The following is a 23,496-nucleotide window of genomic DNA, read 5'->3' as shown; positions in this document are numbered from 1 at the left end:
CTACAACATCAGAGTGCAGCGCCACATTAAATGGGCACGACAATGACAATCGTTTAAAGCGATTAAAGCATGTTTTATTTTCAAAATGGAAATGTTTGGGGGGGGGGGGGGGGGCAGAGCTTTGTGACGTCATATTTGAGGGGGAGTCTGACTTTTTGTGACGCCGTGTAACGGGGGGGGGGGGGGGTAAAAAAAATCGTCCAAAATCGCGTGACGTCATTTATGGACGGCCCCTTAGTGTGGTAGACGGTGAGAATGAGTTGCAAAGTCATTGCGGTAAGAGGAAGGGATTAAGAGACGCGTCGCGCCCTGCACGCCGGTAGTTGGAAGACTTCATGGATGAGTGGCAATAGTCGATCTCGTGAAATGGGTCCCTCACGTTGGCAGCGGTTCGAAGTAGAGTTGAGATATCCAATTATTTAAGACGCCCCCATTACTTGACCAATCGGATGTCACGAAAATAGTTTGGAGAAAACGAGCGTCACGTCTGTTGCCACGTGTGCCGCTGGACGGCAGGCGATGGGCAGGGTGACGTTATTGGCATCGTCAGCCGCCGTCACGCTGGGCGTGGCTTGTAGGGGGTTTCCTGCCTTCAGGGGATGGGATGTCAGGGTAGACGCCAATGTTAAATGGGCCCGAGTAATCGGTCACAAAAAAGCAATCTATCAGTTTTTCGCAAATGTATCGACTAAACGTCCCAGCGCTAGTATCGAGGCGTGCACGCTCGTGAGAACGTCGGGCAGCTTGAGTATTTGTCAAATGTGGATGTTCTGGGCCCTTTGTTTCCTCCAAAGTCAAACAACCCAAGCAGCATCCTCCTGACAAAGTCTCGAGACTCCAGTTTTCTTGTGTAAACAAGTAATAATGATCTTCTTGGTTCTTTCGGTAAAGTCACGTAGAAGGGAAATAATAAAAATAACACAATCAAATAAAACATAATAAAATAATAAAAATAGAACATCATAAAATAATTATTTGGTTCTTTCGGTAAAATCACGTATAAAGATAAAATAATAAATTAAATAATAGCATACGACGTTTCATAAAATAAAACGTTAAATTTTATTGTTTTATTTTTAAACGTAAAATTGTATTTAATGTTTTATTTTAATTATTTTATTATTTCCTTTCTACGTGACTTTACCGAAAGAGCCAAGGTGAATCCCTGCAGTCACGAAAGCTTTAAATCGAAAAATAATAATGATCATTATTATCGCTATATAACTCTACATAGAATATGGAGCCATCGTATTTCCCCCCCACAAGACGTTTCGTTAAATTTGCCACGAGAAGTGCGACTGTTTTCCTTCACGACGAATGTTGGTTCGAGCAGCTGTAGATAAAGTCGCGACGATGGTAGAATACGGCCAAGCGGGCAGCGTGCGCGAATTGAGAACTTGTGCTCGAGATTGAGCAAAACCCACGTTCCGATCCAGCCTCTTGTTGTTACTGCCGAGATTCACCTGGCAGGCTGTAGGTCCGCTTGGCCCCGAAACGAAATACTCCACCGCTACTCGGCGAAGGAGTTGAAGCGGCCGGGTGCGGTGCTGGTCACCCGTCACTTTGTGCCGAGGCGAGAAGCGAATTCCATTAGCGGTCCGTGCCCAAGCGGTGGTTGCCGTTGTTGACGTGACATTGCTAAATTAAAGGCACGTTAACAACACGTCGCTGCACAATTTGACCGCTACGCAAGGCTTAAAGCATATACGCCTGTGATAAACATTGCAATATCGTTAAGTCCCTTAACGCCACTGTGTGTCGAGACAGTGGTACAGGCGATTATGGTGGGGTAATAATAATCATCATCATGAAAAGTAAAATCGCTTTACAAAAAGGCAATTCAGACTAGTGTTTCTTCTATCGTGCAATTGTGTAAAGTAGTAATGACAGGTTTCACCAAACACACCTGTTGTGTATTTCCAGTCTAACAAAATCGGTCTTAAGCCACCAACTACCTAACACTCGCACTCTATATGTGTGTATGTATACATGTACTTGTGCGTCACATGTTAGTTTGTGAAGTACGTAATGTCTACACGCTGTTGGCAATTGCTGCTGTGGAAAGCCTGGTTATATTCACAAAGCATCGAATTGTTTATCTTGACCGCTTAAGTCCACAAGCAGCGCATTCATAACACATACCACTTTGTCGAGTTTTATTATAGATAAAAAAAACCGGTGATATATCCTCGTACGAAAACATCGTTACATACTTGTGAAATTAACATAAAGACGCAGTTTCATTATTCCACTTTTAATCATATAAGCCACTGCATGTATCAACATAATTCCATGACTGTTCTGAGTACAGATTCAGAGGCTCAAGACGGATGCATTTACAACAATGCACTTGAAGATTGGCTGTTTGTATTTTACCGAAGGCTGTGAATAGAAGGTGGCAGTGCGCTTAAGAGGTACGAATGTGCTTCTTAATGACTTCGAATGGAACATCACTGTCACAGCTAATACTTGGGACAATGTATGAATCAAGCGGAGCCGGTGAACACATCCACAGATGAGGCAAAGTTCCCTTTAAGAGAACGAGTGTCGGAAGGCAATTGTGAAAACTCGCCGATGGACATGCGTACGGGTTTATCAGAAGAAACTCTTGACATGTCTAGAGTAATTAAATGATGGAGATTTTTTTTTGCGTCGACAAAGTCGGTTCTGTGGCTGTTAACTAGCCACTGATAAAGCCAGGCAATGGTTACTCTTTGAGCGCTGTGCAGTGGAGCTTTAATAACGGTAGAAGCAAATGTTGCGCCGAGTCTGGACACAAATAAAGCACGTGCTGTACATTTACCGAGTCGTGCCTAATGTGTGGTGTGTGGCGAAGGCGATGTGGTGCCGAGATGTTAACTCCCTCGCCTGGTACACAGTAGGTCGTGGGTTCGATCCTGACTCTGATGCCGGTATATATTAGGAGTTTGCATGTTCTCCACGTGGTTGTGTGGAATTTCTCAGGGTCCTTTGGTTTTTCCCTCCACATTTAGAAACATGCGTTTAGAAGATTTGGCTACCATAAGTGTGCACGTGATAAGCCACTTCACCGAGCTTTCATTTATGGTCAGGTCGCTTCTGAAAAAGAGCTACAGAGCTCAATGGGTCGAAGTTATGCCTCTTGAAGAGTTAATTACAGAATGTTGGATCTGGTCCCTTAACCTTGGAGTAAAAAAAAAAGTCTCTGGTCATTGACGAACACAAAGCATGGTCTGACACTCATGAAAAACACACGTGTGTGGATTCTTGAGTGCTCCCCTTTGGTGGATATAGCATTCCTCCAACGTACATTAAAACATACTCGAAGGAATCCGCCTAACATCTCAATCAAGGTCCTCCTGAAAGTTCTGAAGACTCATCGAGGCTTTTCTGATTTTTTTATTCAACTATTTCAAGAAACCTAAAGTTTATTTTATGAATCAACTAATCAAGATTTGTTGATTCTGAAAATATGGTCAGCATGTGCCAACTGTTGGCCTAAAACTACCAATCGCTGACCCGACCGTAGTTCAGCGTCAAATAGGGAGAACGTTGTAAAGCTAAGGTTTTGAAATGCAAGGTTCATACACACACACGTGCATGACATTAACGGTCAAAACCTCTTGTGTTTTACAACAATGCAGCAGTTTGAGCACTGTGCTCCAATCATGACAACCTGGGTCCAATTCCTGGCCACACACGGCCCTGGTGACAATTTATATCAAACCCTGGCCTCTCGGCTTCCTCTTGGCCAACTTGATCTAAAATAAGTTATCTCGACAAGTGTGGACATCATGGGACCTCCTTTGCCAGTACCAAAATATACTAATAGGGGTTTTCCCCTTTTTTCTGGCAACAAAACTGACACCTTTTGCAAGGAATCATGCTTACATTAACCACAATACTGGCAGTCAAATGCAAACAAAAAACAATACTCTGATAATTTATGCATTGTCTTTGAAACTGATTGGTCCACACCAGAGACAGCTTTCTTTGGAGCCTCGTCTCATATGGTGTTCGACCAGATGACGCCATTGTGGTTAATGTAAGCATGATTCCTTGCAAAAGGTGTCAGTTTTGTTGCCAGAAAAAAGGGGAAAACCCCTATAAGTGTGGACGTCAGAACGTGTGGTTCTGGCTCCAACGCCAGAGCGACCCTCAACAGATGCCGGCTAACGTTTGCCTGTCAGCGTTGTGCGTGTGTACAACGCATGCAGTTTCAAGATTAGTTTGCAGTTTTATACGCGAGGTGTTAACCCCGATGTAATAACATGGGGTGTGAAACTCTAATACATTACAACTGAACAGATTATTATTTCCAATGATACATTTACAAAGTGTAAACTTGGGTCACGTAAAAACATTTCTATGCTGGCATGAAAATGTGCTAAACATTTTTTCTCCACACCGTTGCTCTTGTCTGTCTGGAATATATTACGACTATTCTCTGTGGCATCAGCTGCGTGTATCAACTATCGTGAGATTTGGTTGAGTACGTGTAACATGAATGTGTGCGAGTGTAAACTGGCCTTGTATTCTTGTGTGCGTGCATCCACGTGTGCATATGCATGTGTTGATGTGCGTGCCTTTTGGGCAGCAGTGGTACAGGGATGTGAGCAATGAGATATTAACCAGACGATCTGCATGCCATTCCCAGCCGGGGATAACATCACTGGCAAATGGTGTCTGGGCCTCCCCGAAATTGAATCGATACTAAATGAGTATATGATGCAATGTACATACACAGCACCAGGATGACAAAGTTGGCAAATATGTTATGCTAGAGGCACATCTGCTTCTTGCACTATGGGTACTCATAACAGCACTTACCCCAACAGTGTAGTTATAAAAGTGGATATTTGTGTGTCTGAGAGCGATTGCGTGCATGTGTGTCTATGCTTGCAAAACGTGGAGCTATTTATAGCAACATCTATGACTGTTTGGAACATTCAGGCTGGCCTGCCTACGATCCATCCTGGGTTTAACCACACTGCATTGTACGAGGAGCTCAAAGATCTAGACACAGTCCCATCAGTGAGTTCCTCCGGCAAGCGAGGATGCATTAGCTGGGTCATGTTGCCTGCATGCCCAGCCACTGAATGCCCAAGCAGCTTCTGTTTGGCCAGATAGATTGGGCTACATGGGCGTGGCACGGGCTACTGAAGAGATAGCCTGATGTGGTACAGAAGGATATGGAGGTGATTGGACTTGCTGATGACTGATACCAGCGGTGTCAAGATCGGCCTGTGAGCGGCACTCACAATGGGCAGATCCCCGGGAAATTAAAACACACTAAGTTGGCACAGTCGGGAGCACAGGTGGTACCATCTGCCAGTCATCTTAGTCAGTCTATCCATGGCACCAGGGTCTGTTCTGTGAATTCCTGTCGGTGAGCCTTCGACACTACAGATGGCCTCACGGTGCACCTAGCCTGGCACAAGTTGCCGTGGTGACATCACCGCCACTTAGTGGCCACCCACCCCTTTGTGTGCCGTACCGGCCTTCATAGGTGCTCGCTAACATTACTTGTCCCAACAGTCTGTTAAGGCTATACGGGGGATCTTCATCTTTGTTTGTGTGCATGCATAACACGTGTCTGTCCTGTGACCTTTTGACAGTGAGCCATCGACACTTCACGTGATGGGCTCACAATGCACCGCATGCACCTAGCACAAGAGCTGTGGTCAGATCACCGTCACTTAGTGGTGAATAGCGCTCATTTGTTTAGCACGTTGGTTTCCGTAGACACTCGAGCATAGTCTTCCGGGTTAGGCCATGAGTTAGAAAATGTTCTCATGCTTTTTCCATGCACGATTATGGGCATCTTCAACTCCTAAAGAGAGACTCCTGAAGTTGCCCGCAGGAGGGCGGGACGAAAGCTTGAGAGAAGAAACGGTGGAGGTGCTCGTAGCGGTGCGTGGCAAAACCTTGAGAGCATTTCTGAAAGATGCCCGCGGTAGAGTGCGGCATGTACTTACACATCTTCAGCTCCTGAAGAGAGCCGCAGTAGTGTGTGGCGCAAGCTTGCGAGAAGAATTTCCCAAGGTACCCAGAGCAGTGTGCGACATGTACTTGCACATCTTCAACTCCTGAAGACGTCGACTGTAGGGCCTGGCGAAATCTTGAGAGAAGAAATGCTCAAATGTTCAACACGTGGCCCGAATCACAACACCACACTTGGTTTGTTGTTGTAGTTGATCTGTGAACACGTGTGCATTCACACGCGGAAGACCATACTCGATTTGCTGTTGTTGCTGCTACTATGTGAACACGTGTATTCACCCACTCTTGGTTTGTTGTCGTCGTTGTTGCTGCTGCTGCAATGTGAACGCGCAAGCAGTCACGTGCGGAAGACCACACTTTGTTTGTTGTTGTTGCTATGTAAAAGCGTGAGCAGTCACGCGCGCACGTGGAGATGCAACGCGAGCGCTTACGAGCGCTACGAGTGCTTGAGCGCGACCGCCTGCCGCTCCACGGGGCTGAAGTGCAGCACAGCGGCGATGGCGTTGAGCGCATGCTGCCTCCCGCGCGCGTCGCCCAGCGTCAGGTAGCGGTAGACCACGTTCTTCAGGTACTCGAGGCTAGCACCATCGCGGCCACGCTCGCGCGCCCGCTCGTCCAGCATGGCGCGCAGGCTCTGCACCTCCTGAAGGGCGATGGGAGTAGGGGGGGGGTAATGCGCATGCACGTGTGAGAATACGATACCCAGTGTGTGCGTCTTGTGCGTTCATGGGGAGCGGTAGTGTAGCGGTTAGCGTGCTGCGCTACGAACCCGGCGACCCGAGTTCGATTCCCGCTCATGGCCAATACCAGTGACGATTATCTGAACTGGTCCTGGGCCTCCTCTAGGTTAGCTCGGCCTCAAATGAGTACTTGGTGCGATGTGTAAACATAGCCACCTCCTCTCGTGTGCCATGCAGGCATGGATAGGTGCTCGCTAACAGCACTTGCCCCAAAAGTCTGCTAGGGCTAATATTCGTGGGATCTTTGTGTGAGCATTTACCTGTTGGTGCTTCTCTTCAGCCGTAGCTATCTCCTCCTTGAGAGCCCTCACACTCCTTTCCAGGTCTCTCTTCTCTCGACGCAGTGCGGCCATCTCCACCTCCCTAAAGTGCATGCACAACAAGAGTTGCTTTGCGTGGTTGCCGATGTAGTCTCGCGTTGTTGAGGGTCAAGGCTTCGGCTGCTGTGGTTGCATGTGCATCACTATATGGATGCACATTTGGTTACGTGCAGAGCTACATTATGGGCAGCGGAGGGCGGTGTAGCAAATGCATTGAACTGTTCTAGGCTCCCACATCAATGCTCCTTGGCCTTCACCAACCCGAACTAACCCGTGCTACCCACACGGCATAGGGAGGGCTCTCCTGTAGCAGTGGGGTTGACAGAGGGCTGTACATGTGTGTTGTGTATGTTAACATGATTGTATTGCATGCTGCCTGCTACTGGATATCAGAGCAGTGTTGATATACATGAGCTACGTGAGTGCTCGAGTTGTACGATTGCACGATGCTATGTTAGTACATGTACACATGAAGCAAGTGCGTGTGATGTACAGGATGTGAATGATATAGTTATGTCTGTATATATAGGTTGTAATGTGGTTTAGTAGTAAATCATTGAAGGTGGAGTCTCGTGAAGGATGCTACTGGGCAGTTGGAGACAGTCGCTATCCAGCAACAAGAGAGGGCAGACGAGTGAATAGAGAGCACACGTGGTCATTGGCAAGTCATCTCAGTCAATCAACCCATGGCACCTGGGTCTGTCCCGTGGCCTCCTGCAAGCGGGCGCTCGACACTTCACGTGGCCTCAACGTGCACATAGCCTGGCACAACCACCGTGGTGACGTCACTGCCACTTAGTGGCGAATGGCGGTTGTTGTTGTTACAGGTTGTAATTTGTAGCAATATCACCATGTGCTGTGCATGGTTTGTATGTGTGCTGTATGCTTCGTCAATGTTCTCAGTATATGTGGCCATGTTTCTATACGAGCTGTAAGCTAACCATGGTTGCTTACGCACAATGCATGTTCGTTGTGTATTGAACTGCAACCCCTGTCCTGTTTCTGTCGGTGCTGTGTTCATGCCGTGTCTGTGTGTGCTGCATCCTTGCTGCGTCTGTATCTGCTGTGTCCATTCTGTGTGTGTGGTGCCTCTACTGTGGCTGTGGGTGCTGCATCCACGATGCGACAGTGGGTGCTGTGTCCATGCTGCGACTGCGTGCTGTGTTCATGCCGTGTCTGTGTGTGCTGCATCCTTGCTGTGTCTGTATCTGCTGTGTCCATGTTGTGTCTGTGTGTGTGGTGCCTCTACTGTGGCTGTGGGTGCTGCATCCACGATGCGACAGTGGGTGCTGTGCTGAGCTCTCACCGCCGGGACAGCTGCTCTACGTAGTGCAGCAGCATGGCCTGGCTGTGGGCCGGTAGCTCCAATGCTTCGTGCGAGAACCCTGCTGCAGACACCTCCTGCCCGTCAACACCGCCCTCCGCCGGCCTGCAGCCCAGACAATGGCCATTGAACAGCATTCACTGCTTAAAACACATCACACTTGGACAAGGTGATCATTCCTGCTGCATTGACCTATGAGATAATTTCTCCCATAAAGGAAGATATTTTATTTTTCATTTCAATTTCGTAGCACTGCCATTATATAAGATGTCCGACTCTTGCGAATAATATCAGAGTGTTATTTAAAAAGATTGTCTTTATCGTAGATTGTGTGCTTTGGTAATCCATTAACAGGCATTTACCGGACTCAGTGACAATTTGTAAGAAAACAGACCTGCCTACTCTCATGACGGGCTTTTGCACGCCTGTTATCCAACCATCTGGAGAGGCAAGATCGAGGTATGAACATGGCCAAAGCCACTGATGGCAACACAAACTCGCCAATGCTTTATAGCTTTGGCCAGATCCCTCAGCTGCTGTGCAGTAGACACGCGACCTCCAATGTCGGCCCTAACAGTGTCCCGGCATCTGCTCCGAGGTCTTCGCCTAAGTCGCCGGACTTGTGGCGACCACTCCGATTGGAGGTAACGACTGGTGAATCAAGAAAATGAGTGAAACGCTCAGCTATGAAACTCTCCACTACAGCTGGAACCAGGTGAGATGTTAGGGACGCCATGGTGGCGTGATGGTAAACAGAAGGTCCTTGGGTTCAATACCAACCATGACACCTGTATATCTGGAGTTTGCATGTTCTCTCAGTGGGCGTGTGGATTCTTCTCTGGGTCCTCCGATTTTTCCCTCTACATTTAGAGTGGCTGCTATAAATTTCCAAATGATGATAAGCCGCTTCGTTGAGCTATCATATGTGGCCAGGTCGCTTCTGAAAAAGATCCATATAGCTCAGTGACCTTACCTGGTAAAAAAATATATATTTAGTAAATAGGTGCCACTGAGCCCGCGGGGCCTCACCCGTGGTTTGACGCCGTCACGTGGGGTTCGGCACGGCCCCCCGCGGCTTGCGCCGCGGCCCGGAGCGCGTGGATCTCGTGCTCGCGCTCCGCCAGCAGGGCGAGCGAGCGGTCACGCTGCCGGTGCATCTCGCTCTCCAGCGCCAGCACTCGGTCGCGGAACGCCGCCTCGGCGAGGTCGCGCTCGCGCTGCCCGCGCTGGCGCTCGCGAGCGCCGTCCGCGCGCAGCTCCTCCACCTCCCGCCGATGCCGCCCCACCAGCTCCTGTGGAGGCACGGGGAGGTGAGCATCACGGTGTGTTTACGTGTGTGTGTACGTGTGTGTGTGTAGGGGAGCGGTAGTGTAGCGGTTAGCGTGCTGCACTACGAACCTGGCGACCCGGGTTCGATTCCCGCTCACGGCAAACACCAGTGACGATTATCTGAACCGGTCCTGGGCCTCCCCTAGGTCGACTCAGCCTCAAATGAGTACCTGGTGCGGTGCGTAAACATCGCCGCTAGGGAGACAAAGGCGGTCGGGCGTGGCGCTGGCCACCCACCCCCTCGTGTACCGTTCCGGCCTTCATAGGTGCTCACTAACAGCACTTGCCCCTACAGTCTGTTAAGGCTATACGGGGGATCTTTGTTGATCTTTGTGTGCATGAGAATGTGGGGAGTGGTAGCGTAGCGGTTGGCGCGCTGCGCTATTAACCTGGCGACACAAGTCCGATTCCTGCTCACGGCCAACACCAGTGACGATTATCTGAACCAGGTCTAAGGCCTCACTTAGGTCGGTTTGCATAGATGCTTGAAAACAGAACTTGCCCCAAGAGTATGTCGAGTCTGTATGGGGAATCTTTGTCTTTGGTGTGGGAGTGGTGATACAATGGGTCATACAGAGCACTGTGAACCTGGCGACTAGAGTAGGATTCCTGGCCAGGGCTAACATCAATGACAAGTGGTATCAGAAGTTAACCATAGCTTCCCATAGGTCAGCCAGTGGAATTTCCATATATTATTTACTTCTGAAAAGCACGTTACCATTATCTTTATTTTTATGGTATGAACAAAACACCCACAACAACCGCCATTCGCCACTATGGAGCGGTGACGTCACCACGGCACTTGTGCCAGGCTATGTGAAGTGTCGAATGCCCGCTGGAAGGAGGTCACGGGGCAGACCCAAGTGTCATGGGTCGAGTGACTGAGATGCTTGCCGATGTACCATCTGTGCCCCCTACTTTGCCAACTTGCTGTGTTTTAGCCACCCGGCGCTCCGCTTGTTGTTGTGAGTGTCGTTCCTCTGCCCAGTAGCGTCCATCACGAGCCTCCTCCACAGAGGCCGATCTTGACACCGCTGGTACAAGTACACTCAGCTCCACATCCTCTTGTACCACATCACTCCATCTCTTCTCTCGCCTTAGCCCCCTCTATCCGGCAGAACAAAAGCTGTTTAGGCACGAGATAGCGGGGCATGCGGGCTACATGACCCAGCCAACGCAGCCTTGCCTGCCAGAGGAGCTCACCGATGGGGACTAATCCAGCCTGGTTAATCCCAGGATGGATCGTAGGCAGGCCAGCCTAAGTTTCTAACCGGCAAAGATGTTCCATTAGGGGGGTCCACGTTTCGCAAGCGTAGAGAAGGGAGGACATAACTGTGGCTGAGAAGACCTGAAGCTTCATGTGGAGCGTTACGCAACCGATGAAAAGACAACGCCGCTCGACTGATTCGGAGTGAGACCTCTGCTGTCAAACCGGAGCCAGTCATGAGCACACTGCCCAGGTATGGGAAACTCTCCACTCTCTCCACAACTGCCCCATCACCAATTTGGAGTTGTGGGGGTGGACTGTCTGATGGTACAAAATACCCAGACAGGTGCTTAGTTTTGGTGGGGCTGATGGTAAGGCCCCACCTCTTAGTGGTACGCTCCAGGTTCAGCTGCAGCGCCTCCAACTCCTCCTCTGAGTGAGCAGCAATGACCAGATCATCGGCATACGTAACATTAGCTGACCAGTAGGGAGCCATCCCTTGACTGCACCACGCAGCCCAATACAAACAAGACGGACAAATAAAAGACGTTTCAGCATCGATTCATAGATCGGATCATGACCCCCCCTGATTAGATGTTTGACGTGGGGAAGTCGGCGCTTGCACCCACCCGCCCCTACCTGGCAGTGAGAGCGCAGGGCGGCGTACCGCTCGCTCAGCTCCGCCAGCTGCCGCCCCAGCTCGGCGACCTCGCTCTTGTCACCGAGAGAGCGGCCCCAGCCGCGCGTCGAGGTGCCGCGCAGCCTACGCGCCGCCTCCTGGAGGCCCAGGACAGACGCCTTCTCGCAGTCGGTGAGCGGGTGCTGCATGGCGTCGTCGGCGTCGTTGTTGGCGTCCTCGTCGTCAGCGCCGCCGCCGCCGCCGCCATCACCGTCGACGTCGACGCTTTTCATGCCGGTGTTGGCGGCGCGGTCGTGGCCGCGTGCCGACGCGAGGAGGGCCTGCACCCTGGCGAGCTCCTGCTCCAGCGAGGCGACGTCTGGATGCCGCGCGGATTGTGCCCCTCCGTGGCCAACAGCTTTCAACGCCCGCCCTGCAGCGGGGCAACAGCCCCTTTGAGCCGTCGTTGTCGCGTTCACAATTCAGAAGTCAAGTTGAGATGCGGAATTGAGGGGGCCGTTTGGCTCGGATAACAAGAGCACCGAGCTGGCACCACTGAGATGCTGGGTTCAAAGCTAGGCAGCCACCCATAATTAAACCAGATTCTCAACTGTAAAAAGTTGATGGTCTTAGCCTAATCAGCAACAAGTACGCAAAAAAATACATTTTGGGTTTTGACATAGATTTATAAAGTTCCAGCTCTGAGAATTGACAATATTGGTTTGACTGTCATGTGACAAATATCTATAACAGAAGGCACACAGAAACGTGCAACCACGGGGAGAACATGCAAACTCCAAATAGACAGGCGTCAGGGTTGGGATCGAACCCACGACCTCCAGTATACCAGGCGAGGTAATTAATACCTCGCCACCATGGCTCCCACTTTCAAGATCTCATTAAGTCAGGTGCATTCACGATCATTTGGTTATAGCCCTGGCAGCATAATTAGATCATAAACAATACCACAGTAAACAATTCACCCGAACCTGAACCAAGCAACGATCCATCGGCATCAGTCGACGAAATGTCCGCAAAACCTCCAGTGGACGACGCTGCAGGCTCCTCCGCCTTCCCTCCACACGCGGGCTCGGCATCACGGAGCGACGTGCTGCCGCTAGTGCTGGCGAGGGCAGCAGCGAGGGCAGCGTTCTGCTGCGCCAGGCGGGCGACGGAGTCGCGCAGGCGGGCGGCCGTCTCCTGGTCGCGCTGGCGCTCGCGCGCCGTCGCGCCCAGCGCCGCCGAGATCTCGCCGATCCGCTCCTCCAGCCCCGCGGCGCGCTCCTCGCTGCACCCGGCACGCGCCCGCAGCGCGGCCTCGGCCTCCAGCGCCTGCAGCAGAGGTCGCAAACGGGTTTTGATTCCTTACCCGTACCCGGCCGCACCAGGGTCGCAAACGGGTACCCGTACCCTACCCAATACCCAGCTACCCGTACCCGGCTGGGTATCGGGTAGGGTACGGGTACCCGATTGCGACCTTTGGGATGAAGCCATGTTGCAGGCGTGGGTGGGTTGATTCTAGGAACTTGAATTGTGAGAAGAGACAAGACGTTGGGAAATGAGTGACAAACGGTTACTCACCAGTGACTCACGGCCTACCCGTACCCGTACCCGGCCGCACCAGATTCGCAAACGGGTACCCGTACCCGGCCGGGTACGGGTAGGGTACGGGTATCGGGTACCCGATTGCGACCTCTGGCCTGCAGCCACCACCAGGGGAATACGAGCGCATGAGAGCACCAAATAGAAGCGTTTGTTTTTAAGAACAAAAATGCAATGCAAAACAAAAGATTTTACTGTATGTATGTATATCGAATTTATTTTGTACCGTACCGTGCTAATCGGTTTAGGATGGAGACAATTTTATTATTCAAGCGTCGAAATGTGACCTACAAGTAGAAATGGCAAAACCGCAGGTCATGCGTAGAGGGATAAAGTGTGGGTATTCCCACTTCTTCCAAAATGTCTAGCCAGGGTGGAAGAGTAGGCCAAAAATACCCTGTAGAGGAGCTCTCTGTGGCTCCCTGTGTCGTGAGCAAGACATTTCAAGGCTGCAAACTTAACAATACGCGACTGCATCTCATAACTTTCGTTGCCCAGTGGACGTGTTTGTGGATGTCCCCTTCAAGTTTCAAGTTTGTTTAGTTTAACCAGTTGAGAACTCAGGAGAACAGGATAGTCTCATTTGCAAGAGTGACATGGGGCATGAAGACTACTAGTACGAGGCATTGATTGCTACGTAGAATCCCAATTATCCAGTAATTTCTGCATAATTTTCCTAATTTGGCAAAGTTGGACCCTGACACTGGCACACAATGACCTACTCTTGTCAGGGGATCTTTCATGTCCAGTGTGAAGTGGATGGTGATTATTATTATTATTACGGTTCCTACAACCGCAGTAAAAATCAGAGCGGCCTGCTGGATTTGAACCTCGACTACAAGCGGCCAATCAACTACCACGGGGCCATGTCATCGCTCATTCGTCGACTAGTTATTGTGCAGGATATGACAAAAGTTTGTATTTTACAGGCCACACATCCTCGGTAACGTGTCCTGTGGTGTACATTATGAGTTACAAGCTTCATTAATTATAAATAAGACCAGGCATGACTCCATGCTCTGACGTGACATTAACCCTCTGAGCCACCCAGCTACTCTGTAGATTCCGGTTTTAGCCGACATACAAAAAAATACTTAACATGCAATTCATCAACCATCCTAAGCAGGACCCTCCTGAGAGAGTCTTGAGACTGATGAGGCTCTCGTGGACCAATGAATGAAGCGCTACTGTGGTTCGCGTTTGTTCCACGTGCGGCCGGCTGGTACCTGAGTCGCTTGCAGTTGCAGCTGCGCTGCCGAAACGGGCGGCCTCCTCTCCCGCCTGTTTGCGCGCCCGCTCCTCGGCGGACACGGCGCGTCTCAGCTGCTCCTCGGACTGCGTGAGCTGCGCCCGCGTGGCCTCCAGCTCCCGCTCGAGCCGTGAGAGAGTGGCTCGGTGTGACGCCACCTCCTCTGAGCCCACGCTCGCCTGCGTAGCAGGCGCACATCCGGATCAACGCCCAGGAATTTGTTCGAGCAATAACTACGACGGTTACGGTTGACCGACAGAGGGTCGTAACGCAGAGAGGTTCGCGTCCATCTCGATCTGGCACAGCCAGGGGTGATTGAAGCCTGCTAGCTGGACACGCTTCAAATCGCCACTTGGCATCACTCCGCACCTTGACGTGACACCTAGCCGTAGGGGGGGAGGACATGGATTGGAATGTCAAACGGCATTGGCAAACACACGGCCACTTACCAAGTAGAGTGACACGTGCCTTTAACCCAGCACTTCGGTGACATAGGTTGATGGAAATGTAGATTTGCAGCCAACAGTGCTGGGCTACAAGGTGGTCAGGAGACCTCAGTACAGCAAATGAGTTTGTGAATCCATCTGTGTGGACCCTCGAGTGTTGTCCATCCATATGCATGGTGGTCTTTCTCCAAATACTCAAATCAGCATAAGGCAGTGCTCATCTCCAGTGATTAAACTGATCCAAAATTCAGTCGCAGATTAAATTAACATACGCGTTTTAGCCAAATACTCCGATACAGGATGGCCTATTCTTGCAAATGAAATGACAGGGTTTTTAATTGACACTTTTGAGCATAAAATATGCTTCGTTAAATTCCCTTTACAGCTAAAAGCAAAAGTGACTCCCTGCTCAGTCACGCAATCTGGCGGTGCGCATCTCCACTGGCTGTCCTGATACAGCAATGGGAATTCCACGTAACTACCAGGGCCAGACACATGACAGTAAAACCACCATTGAGTGTTACTCACGCTATCGACTCCCGGAGGGATGGCGAGTCAAGTCAGGGACCGCTACCCAGAACGGGCAGCACGGGGAATCGAACCGTCGGTTCGCACCTGTGCGGACTTGGCCTCTTCAAGGGCGGCCTCCGTGTTGTTGGAGCGGGCACGCTCCTCCGCCAGAAGCCTCTGCAGCTCACGTAGCATGGCGCCATGGTCAGCCTGCTCCTGAAGACCGCACGCAGCAAACAGCACAGCACACAGCGACGTCAGCATAGCACTGGGGTAGCGGCGCCGCCACACTTAAGAATTGTTCCCAGCAGTTACTGGTTAGATAACAGGAAGAATGCGTGAACTTCACCCCACACTTCATCACGCATACCAGTTCTGCTACACTATAGTTGTATTACCATCTACGCAATTGCAGGCTACTGATTCAGTACGAAGCGTACTATACTCTTAGGTTTTTTCGGTAAAGTCACGTAGGTAAAAATTTTAATTAATAAAAGTAAAGTAAATAAAAAATTCCTAGCAGCAGCCTCAGCCGCACCAACCTCACAATAATAATACAAAACTCCGATCCAGGTGCCTACCTTGGCTCCTCCCCCCCTTAACCAGTATATATACAAGGACGGGTCTCTTAGAATTTCTCTTACTTGATACAGCAATCCTGCTGTGATGGGTCCACCTGAAGACGGAAGTTTGTGCTGCCTCCGAAACGTCGTGATTTTTATCTTACTTTTATTAATTTTAATTTTTACCTACGTGACTTTACCGAAAAAACCTAAGAGTATGAATCCTTGCAGTCATGAAAGTTTCAAATCTAGAACGAAGCGCACTGTTCGAGCGCTACTGTCTACTCAAAAGTTCTATCAGGACAATCAGCAGTTACGTCACCTTGCTGAAAGGAGTTCAATGGGGGCTCAAAAATACCGTGAAGCTTTTGTGAGCGTCTCTTCGCCATATCTAAACACTACTGGGGGTGTTTGGACATCCCCTACTGCCGCACAGGCGGCTGTGCCCCTGACGCTGGCGGGCAAGAGGCATCTCGCACAGCGCCCTTCACAAATCGCTCGCACCCGAAACGAGTGCGACAGCCGTCCCTGGCACGAACCTGCTCCCTCTCCCGCTGCTGAGCCAGCACGCGGGCGCGAGCCTCGGCAAGCTGCTCGGCGAGCCTCCGCGCCTCGTTCGCCTGCCGCGCGCGCTCCTCCTCCGCCCGCCCGCTCGCATCTTCCATCTCCTGCACACGCAGAGGCGCAGCCGACAGAGAAAGTCAAAGTGGTTCCCACGTCAAGCTAAACAACGTGGAAGGGTCCGTTTCAAAGCCTACAGGGTTCTAACTGCAGTCAAGTGCCAGCACGAATTGTCATACAGCAAAAGTCAACCGATTTCAGGGGAAAGTTCGTACCTAACTCCCCAACTAGGGCATGGAAGAATTTGTCTCCTCGGATTGGAATGAAGATGGGGTGATGTTATGCACTCCTACATGCACTGTGAATTAGAAATTGTATGTTCCTATGATGATGGTGAGGCTGTTCGTGGGACAACCACTTTTCGCTCACTAAAATGTGGTGCCCAATGATATCGTGAGATTAATGGATTTTCAAATCTCCAACTGGGATTTTCTAACGTGAACCGTGAATGTGAATGGCGGTGCAACTATGACGTTACACAGCCAGATAATTGTTAAACGATGCGAAATTCTCAAATAAAGTCTTAACTAGAATGATGTATCATAATATGTGACCAACTGCTTTACAAAATTACATGCGAATGGATGCGATAACAAGGGTGAAGGAGTTAGAATGAAATGAAGATTGCTGTCGTTAATCTACCCACGCGAGGTCACATTGACATCATGTCCTTTCGGCTTCCATCTCTGACCTGGCGCAAGCGTCTCTTCTCAGCCTGGTAGGCGGCCTCCATGCGAGACTTCTCCTGTGTGACCGTGGCCAGTGCGGATGTCAGAGTGGTCAGATGCGACTGCTCTAACTCGCCAGCGCCTACGATTGCACACAGACATACGAAACAGACCAATAATAGTGACGGAATAGTTTGAATTCTCCGATGCGTTTTTGGGTTGTACCGCGTGTTGTTCGGCATGACATCCGACATTTCGCTCCACCTACTGGGAGCTTCTAAATATGCAGTTACTGGAGAAGCTTCCAGCGCTCTAGCGAAACATCATGAAGTTTAAAATATCTACACTTAATCAAAGGTGGTTGCCTGGATACAATACCAGAATATCAATGGTGCCAAACCAGTGGAGGTGGTTTGCACAGCCCGGATTCTAATCTGGGTTGCTCGGCTCATAGTGCAGTGCATCAATCATGACATAACCACCCACACATACAGACGAAGATCTCCTATACAGCCACGCAGAAAGTTTAGAGCAAGCGCTGTTAACGAGCACTTCAGGCCAACATAGCACATGATGTGCCGGTGGTGGCCAGCTTTTTTGTGATGTTCACACACCATGAACGGAGGTGTACGTGCCCCCAAGGGGCCGTCCATAAATGACGTCACGCGATTTTGGACGATTTTTGACCCCCCACCCTCATCACGCGGCGTCACAAATAGTCAGACTCCCCCTCAAATATGACGTCACAAAGCTCTGCCCCCCCCCCCCCCCCCAAAAAAAATTAAACATGCTTCAAATCGCTTTAAACTATTGTCATTGTAGTGCGTATTAATGTGGCGCTGCACTCTAATGTTGTAGAAGAAAACATTTATTAAAAAGTATATTTCATTAAGTACAACGTGTTGTCTATATTTATTTAAAGTTGCGCATTTTGATGTGACGTCACATTTCTCAACCCCCCCCCCCTCGTCACACATCGTCACAAATGTCTGACCACCCCCCCCCCCCCCAAGTGCGTGACGTCATTTATGGACGGCCCCTAACATCTCCAGATACCAGTTGCACTGGTGGTATGCATGGCCAGAAATCTGACCGGTGTCAACAAGCTAATGTTCTTCTTGGTTCTTTCGGTAAAGTCACGTAGAAGGGAAGTAATAAAATAATATAATAGTATTACTTCCCTTCTACGTGACTTTACCGAAAGAACCAAGAAGATGAATCCCTGCAGTCACGAAAGCTTTAAATCGAAATTTAAGCTCAATGTTCACCGTAAAAAGCCACTACCCAACCACAAACGCGCGCACACACACACACCAATATGCAAATTCCCACTCACGAGTATCATCATTTTCTTCATTCCCAGAGCCCACGGACTCTTCCTTTCCATTGGTCCTTTCGCCACCTCTGTCCACGGACGTGCTCGATTCCGAAGCTCCACCCACACAGGAGGCTTCTCCCAGACCCGTGGCGCTGCCGTCCGTGCCGCAGCTCGCCCCCGTCTCCCCACTGTCACCCGTCTCGGTGCTCCCGTCGCTTCGCACCGACAGCCCGTCCTCGCTGCCCACGTCTGTTGGTCAGGAAGGCAACTTTAACGTCTGTGATTTGACCCCCCCCCCCCACCGCCCCCCGAGAGCCAAGACTTATGACGGAGTGGCAGCCAAAGAATAGAACGTATCTCAGAGAATGTCGACCATAAATATAGAGCAATGGTGTGAGGTGATTACACTGTAGGCTTGTGAGAGATGGCAATGGTTTGGGAAGGTTTTCATCCAGTAGTGGATTGATCATGGCAGACGGTGATGATTATTTGACCACTAAGAGTCTGTCTTTTGAAAAGGAGACTTCAAGTAATTACAATTTGCATAAAGACGGATTATTATAGTGTGATACAATTTTGTCTGTTTATATGAAGTATGAGATTTAGCCAGGACACTGGGCTACATGATGTTACTGGGATTATTGTTCTTTTGTTTCCACCACCCTATTATATTCCAATTGTGCAAATGGGGTATTGTCACCAGAAGAAGGAATTCCAGTTGGACCACTGACAATGAGCACAGAAACACCATGTAATGTGATTTAATGGCCCCAGAAGATTGTCACGGAATTATTTCTGAAGTCACTTCATCCACACTCGGGGTACACTCTAATTTGTCGCATGCCAGTCAAACTGAGATTGTGAGTCCTCAGTGCTATAGTACACCAAAGGGAAAACTAAATTTAGCATGAAGCTTTCTTGTATTGTCATGCATGAATGGGAAGCATTGACTCACTACACTTGATAAGCTGAATTTATCTAAGATGACTGAAATTGAGATTCGTATCTCAGCAATCCTGGTGTGGTGTTCTGACATGGGATTAGCAATCTAAGTCACAAGGCTCCTTCAACATTACAGGCCCTTGTATGCAAATATTCTTCTGTAATGATTCTTGGTAAAATGTCCAGATGGCTATAGAAACCACGCCATCAACTCCATACAGACTGGCTCTATGATGAGTATCCTAACCACTAAACCACAGATTTTATTGGAAGGATTTAAATATGAATCTCGGCACTGTGGTGATGAGCACTGAATCTCGCCGCTTTAATGTTCTGACGGCATAGCAAGCAAACCCTGCATCCGTCTGCATATGCAGACCACATGCAACCTAACGTTTGGACTTACGTAAGGGAAACGGACGTACTTACTGAAGGGAGCCGAGGGCGCTTGGGAGCGCTGGCGAGCGCGCTGGGAAGCGCTGAGCGCTGTGAGCGATGCCTCCAGCGCCTCCTTCTCCTTCGCCAGGCCACGGTAGGCACGCACAACATCGCGCAACCGTGTCTGGTAGCGCTCCAGCTGCCCCCGTTGGTTGTCGACCAGCTCCTGCAGCTGGCGCCGGTTCATCGGAGCTGCACCACTTCCCGTGCCGCCCCCAGAACCCCCGACCAGGCTGGCCGCCAGCTTTTCCATCCTGACCCGCTGGCGCCTGGCAGCCAAGCTGACGGAACCAGGCACTCTTCACTGCTTTATCTGCGAGACGAAAAAGGGTTCGCTTGTGACCTGAGATGCTGAAACAAAATTGGTGACGCTGCCTCAATAGCCGGTTGGCTGAGCTGTGCCACACAAAGCCTTGCTCCGACACTCTGCCAGTTTACAGCATTCTGTGTTAAATTCCACAGTATAATATTTGTAAATATGAAACACAGCATTAACTCTCACCCTCACGTGCCATCCAGTGTCAACTGCCATCCACGAACCAATCGCCAACTTCTTTACCTTACAGGATAATGTGGTGACATTCTCAAACGAACCCATACGTCATTTCCGCCTAAACTGCACAGGGTTTGGTCGGCATTGCTCTCTTCACAGTTAGAGAACCAAGAACAAGATCTTGCCACTACTGCCACTGCGATACTTGCACCCGTGTTACCAGTCTCGTCTTGGTGTACGTGACCAAGGGAACATTTTCACGCGAGACGTGACTCTACATGTTGACCACAACCAACGTGCTACACTGCATCTCCTGCCAGAAAATATCCTGTTCACGGATGCAGGTGAAACACAAGAGAATTCTGGCAGACTCTTCATTGACAACCTCACTAAACCAGTCAGTAGAACGTTTTATATGCACAGGACGTGATCTGATCATGTCCAACGATATTATCTCACAATCACAGACGAGCCCTGTCTTGAGGCTCAAAACCAACATACATCATAGTGTTCAAGCAAGACTTAACCTCTGCTAACCTGTACAGTCCCACCTCTCACATTACCAACCACCTAACCCTACCTACTACCAGTAAGGCCCTTACTCTTTAGACCTTAACACGGTCTAAACGTGCAAATATACCTTTTCGCTCAGTAACAATACAAAATGTTATTACATGCTTAAATCCGTTGTGTATAGTGTATAAATACAAATTCGCATTACAGTATATGGTTTGCATATTACATGTTGCACTTTCATACACACGATTATTTACATAGCATTGACAATCTGTTGCGTACAGGTACACGGCATCATTATGAACATCGCGCTAACCACTGCACCACCGCTCCCCACTCACGCACAGCGCGCTAACCGCTGCACCACCGCTCCCCACACTCACGCACAGCGCGCTAACCGCTGCACCACCCCTCCCCACACGCACGCACACAACCACAGACTACTGTGCATGGGTTACAACTAACACTTATAGTGAACACACATACACATTCACATGAATACTGTACTACAATACAGTACAGTATATGCATATCCCCATATATCGGACGTTACAGGCTGTGGGGGCTACAATGTGGTCAGTGCAGTAAAACCCCACTGTTGGTGTGTACTCCTAGGCTCCCGCGTCGACGTTGCCCGCACTGACCAGCGTGGTTGAGGTACGGCGGTCAGGAAGGGCACCGCGTGTGTGAAGGCCCTCATCCAGCAGTGGAGAATATCAAAGGCTGCTGCTGCTGCTGCTACTACTAACGCGGTCATCGATTGCTGTGATTTCTAGACACGCCGCATAGCACCGCCGTGCCAGTACCAAGCATGCAGAGCGCGGGGCCGAGTGGCAAATGACGGCGATTCTACATTCCCGTGCCGGGGCCAAGTCCACTCCCAACACCGTCCGGCAGCCGATTTTTGACGATAACGGCGAACTTTAATGAGTCACCAGTTGACGGAAACCACGGGCATGATACACACCTGCTGAACGGCGATTGTGCGCTACGTTTAACGTTGTTTTTGTTGTTGTTATTATGATGAAAACCTCTAAACAATCGAGACATTTAAAGCGGATAACGAAGCGGCGTTACCTTGAGCCGTGATAGAGGCCGCCGATCGGCGTTACATTCCCTAGAGCGCATAAGGCGAGCTCGCCTTCTGATTGGTCGGAGAGGCGCGTGTCCGGCTCGGGCGTGTTACATCCGATTGGACAAGACCGAGAGACGTGACGCCTGAGTAGCCAATCAGAGCAAGGGGATCGATGATCCAGCGCGCGTGTGCACTGAGAAAAACAATAGAGGGATTGTGGGGGGGGGGCGTGGGGGGTGGTTGGGGGTGCTGGGGAGGTGGGAGTAGTGGGGGGGTGGTGGGTGGAGGTGGGAGTGGTGGGGGGGACGTGGTGGGTGGAGGTGGGAGTGGTGGGGGGGGACGTGGTGGGGGTGGTGGGGGGGGGGGACGTGGTGGAGGGGTGGAGGTGGGGGGATGTGGGGGGTGGTTGGGGGTGCTGGGGAGGTGGGGGGGACGTGGTGGGGGGGACGTGGTGGGGGGGGGACGTGGGACTGCTGGGGGGTGCTGGGGAGGTGGGGGTGGTGCTGGGGAGGTGGGGGGGGGACGTGGAGGGTGGTGGGGGATGGAGGTGGTGGGGGGGACGTGGTGGGTGGAGGTGGGGTGGTGGGGGGGGCGAGGTGGGGTGGTGGGGGGGCGTGGTGGGGAGGTGGGGGGGACGTGGTGGGACGAGGGGGAGCAGCGAGATGCAGTGGGAGCACGTGGCACTTAAACTCCAACTGGAGACCGCACGTGTCACTTATTACTCACTTCACATTTTTCAAGTTTCACGAGTCACAAACGTTGCAGTGTATATATTCCGACTGTAACTATTGTCTTATGCCATAACGCAGGGCGTCAAGTTACACATGGTTAAGAATAATGACGGGAGTGGCGGCGAATTAAAGAGACTCTCGCGAGAGAAATCGTCGACCGGGGATGATGATAGAGCGATTGAATCTCGTGTGCAGCTGCCATGTGACTAAACAACTCAGGATCGCGAGAGATGGCTGCAGTTGTGGCGGAGGCCTTCATCCAGCAGTGGATTGACCATGGGTGATGGGGATGACATTGTTTTGCTTTGTGTTATATACAGTAGACCGTACATTGCATTATACAACTGGAACGGTGCTATAATACATATTTAACGCTGTGTGGCCTGAAATAAAAACAAATGTGCAGGCGAGGTTTCGGGCAATGGCCCTTCATAGCAACGTGGAACGACTTACACAAATGGGGCCTTGTGAGTTACATTTAAAAACACGTTTTGTGATGACCAGTTTTTAAATTGGCATGTGAATAAATGTAACATAGGCTTTTGCGACAAATTGTTCACCAATGATGCTTGGGTTAGATCGCGATAGAAAAATGTGTGTCAATTCATAAAGTTGTGAACAAACGTGGCAATTTATTTCCAGAAATAATTTACGGCACCTGCCTGATGATTCCGGTCGCAACAACAAAGCGAAAACGTCGTACCAAATTTGTTAAAATGTTGCCCTCCAAAGCAATAATACATTTTACCTGTCGATTATGTTCTGATATAATAACAATTATCATATGAAATAATATGCTAATA

General features: G+C 50.1%; 1 protein-coding gene across 1 annotated transcript; it reads right to left on the bottom strand.

Annotated features, from left to right (window-relative positions):
• Positions 1-128: 128 nt before the first annotated feature.
• GCC1 (GRIP and coiled-coil domain containing 1) lies at positions 129-21,989 on the bottom strand. Its single transcript, XM_061563032.1, is given in 14 exon segments — positions 129-6,625; positions 6,983-7,085; positions 8,349-8,471; positions 9,396-9,658; positions 11,542-11,954; positions 12,511-12,853; positions 14,350-14,376; positions 14,378-14,551; positions 15,434-15,544; positions 16,431-16,559; positions 17,204-17,322; positions 18,517-18,747; positions 19,870-20,191; positions 21,532-21,989. Coding segments are annotated over 13 exon segments (2,505 nt in total). The 5' UTR covers positions 20,132-20,191; positions 21,532-21,989; the 3' UTR covers positions 129-6,418.
• Positions 21,990-23,496: the final 1,507 nt, after the last annotated feature.

The sequence above is a fragment of the Lethenteron reissneri genome, chromosome 30 (genome assembly GCF_015708825.2).
Source record: "Lethenteron reissneri isolate LAM-NWPU_2019-01 chromosome 30, ASM1570882v1, whole genome shotgun sequence".
Classification (NCBI taxonomy): domain Eukaryota; kingdom Metazoa; phylum Chordata; class Hyperoartia; order Petromyzontiformes; family Petromyzontidae; genus Lethenteron; species Lethenteron reissneri.
This window is presented reverse-complemented; position numbering and strand designations above follow the sequence as displayed.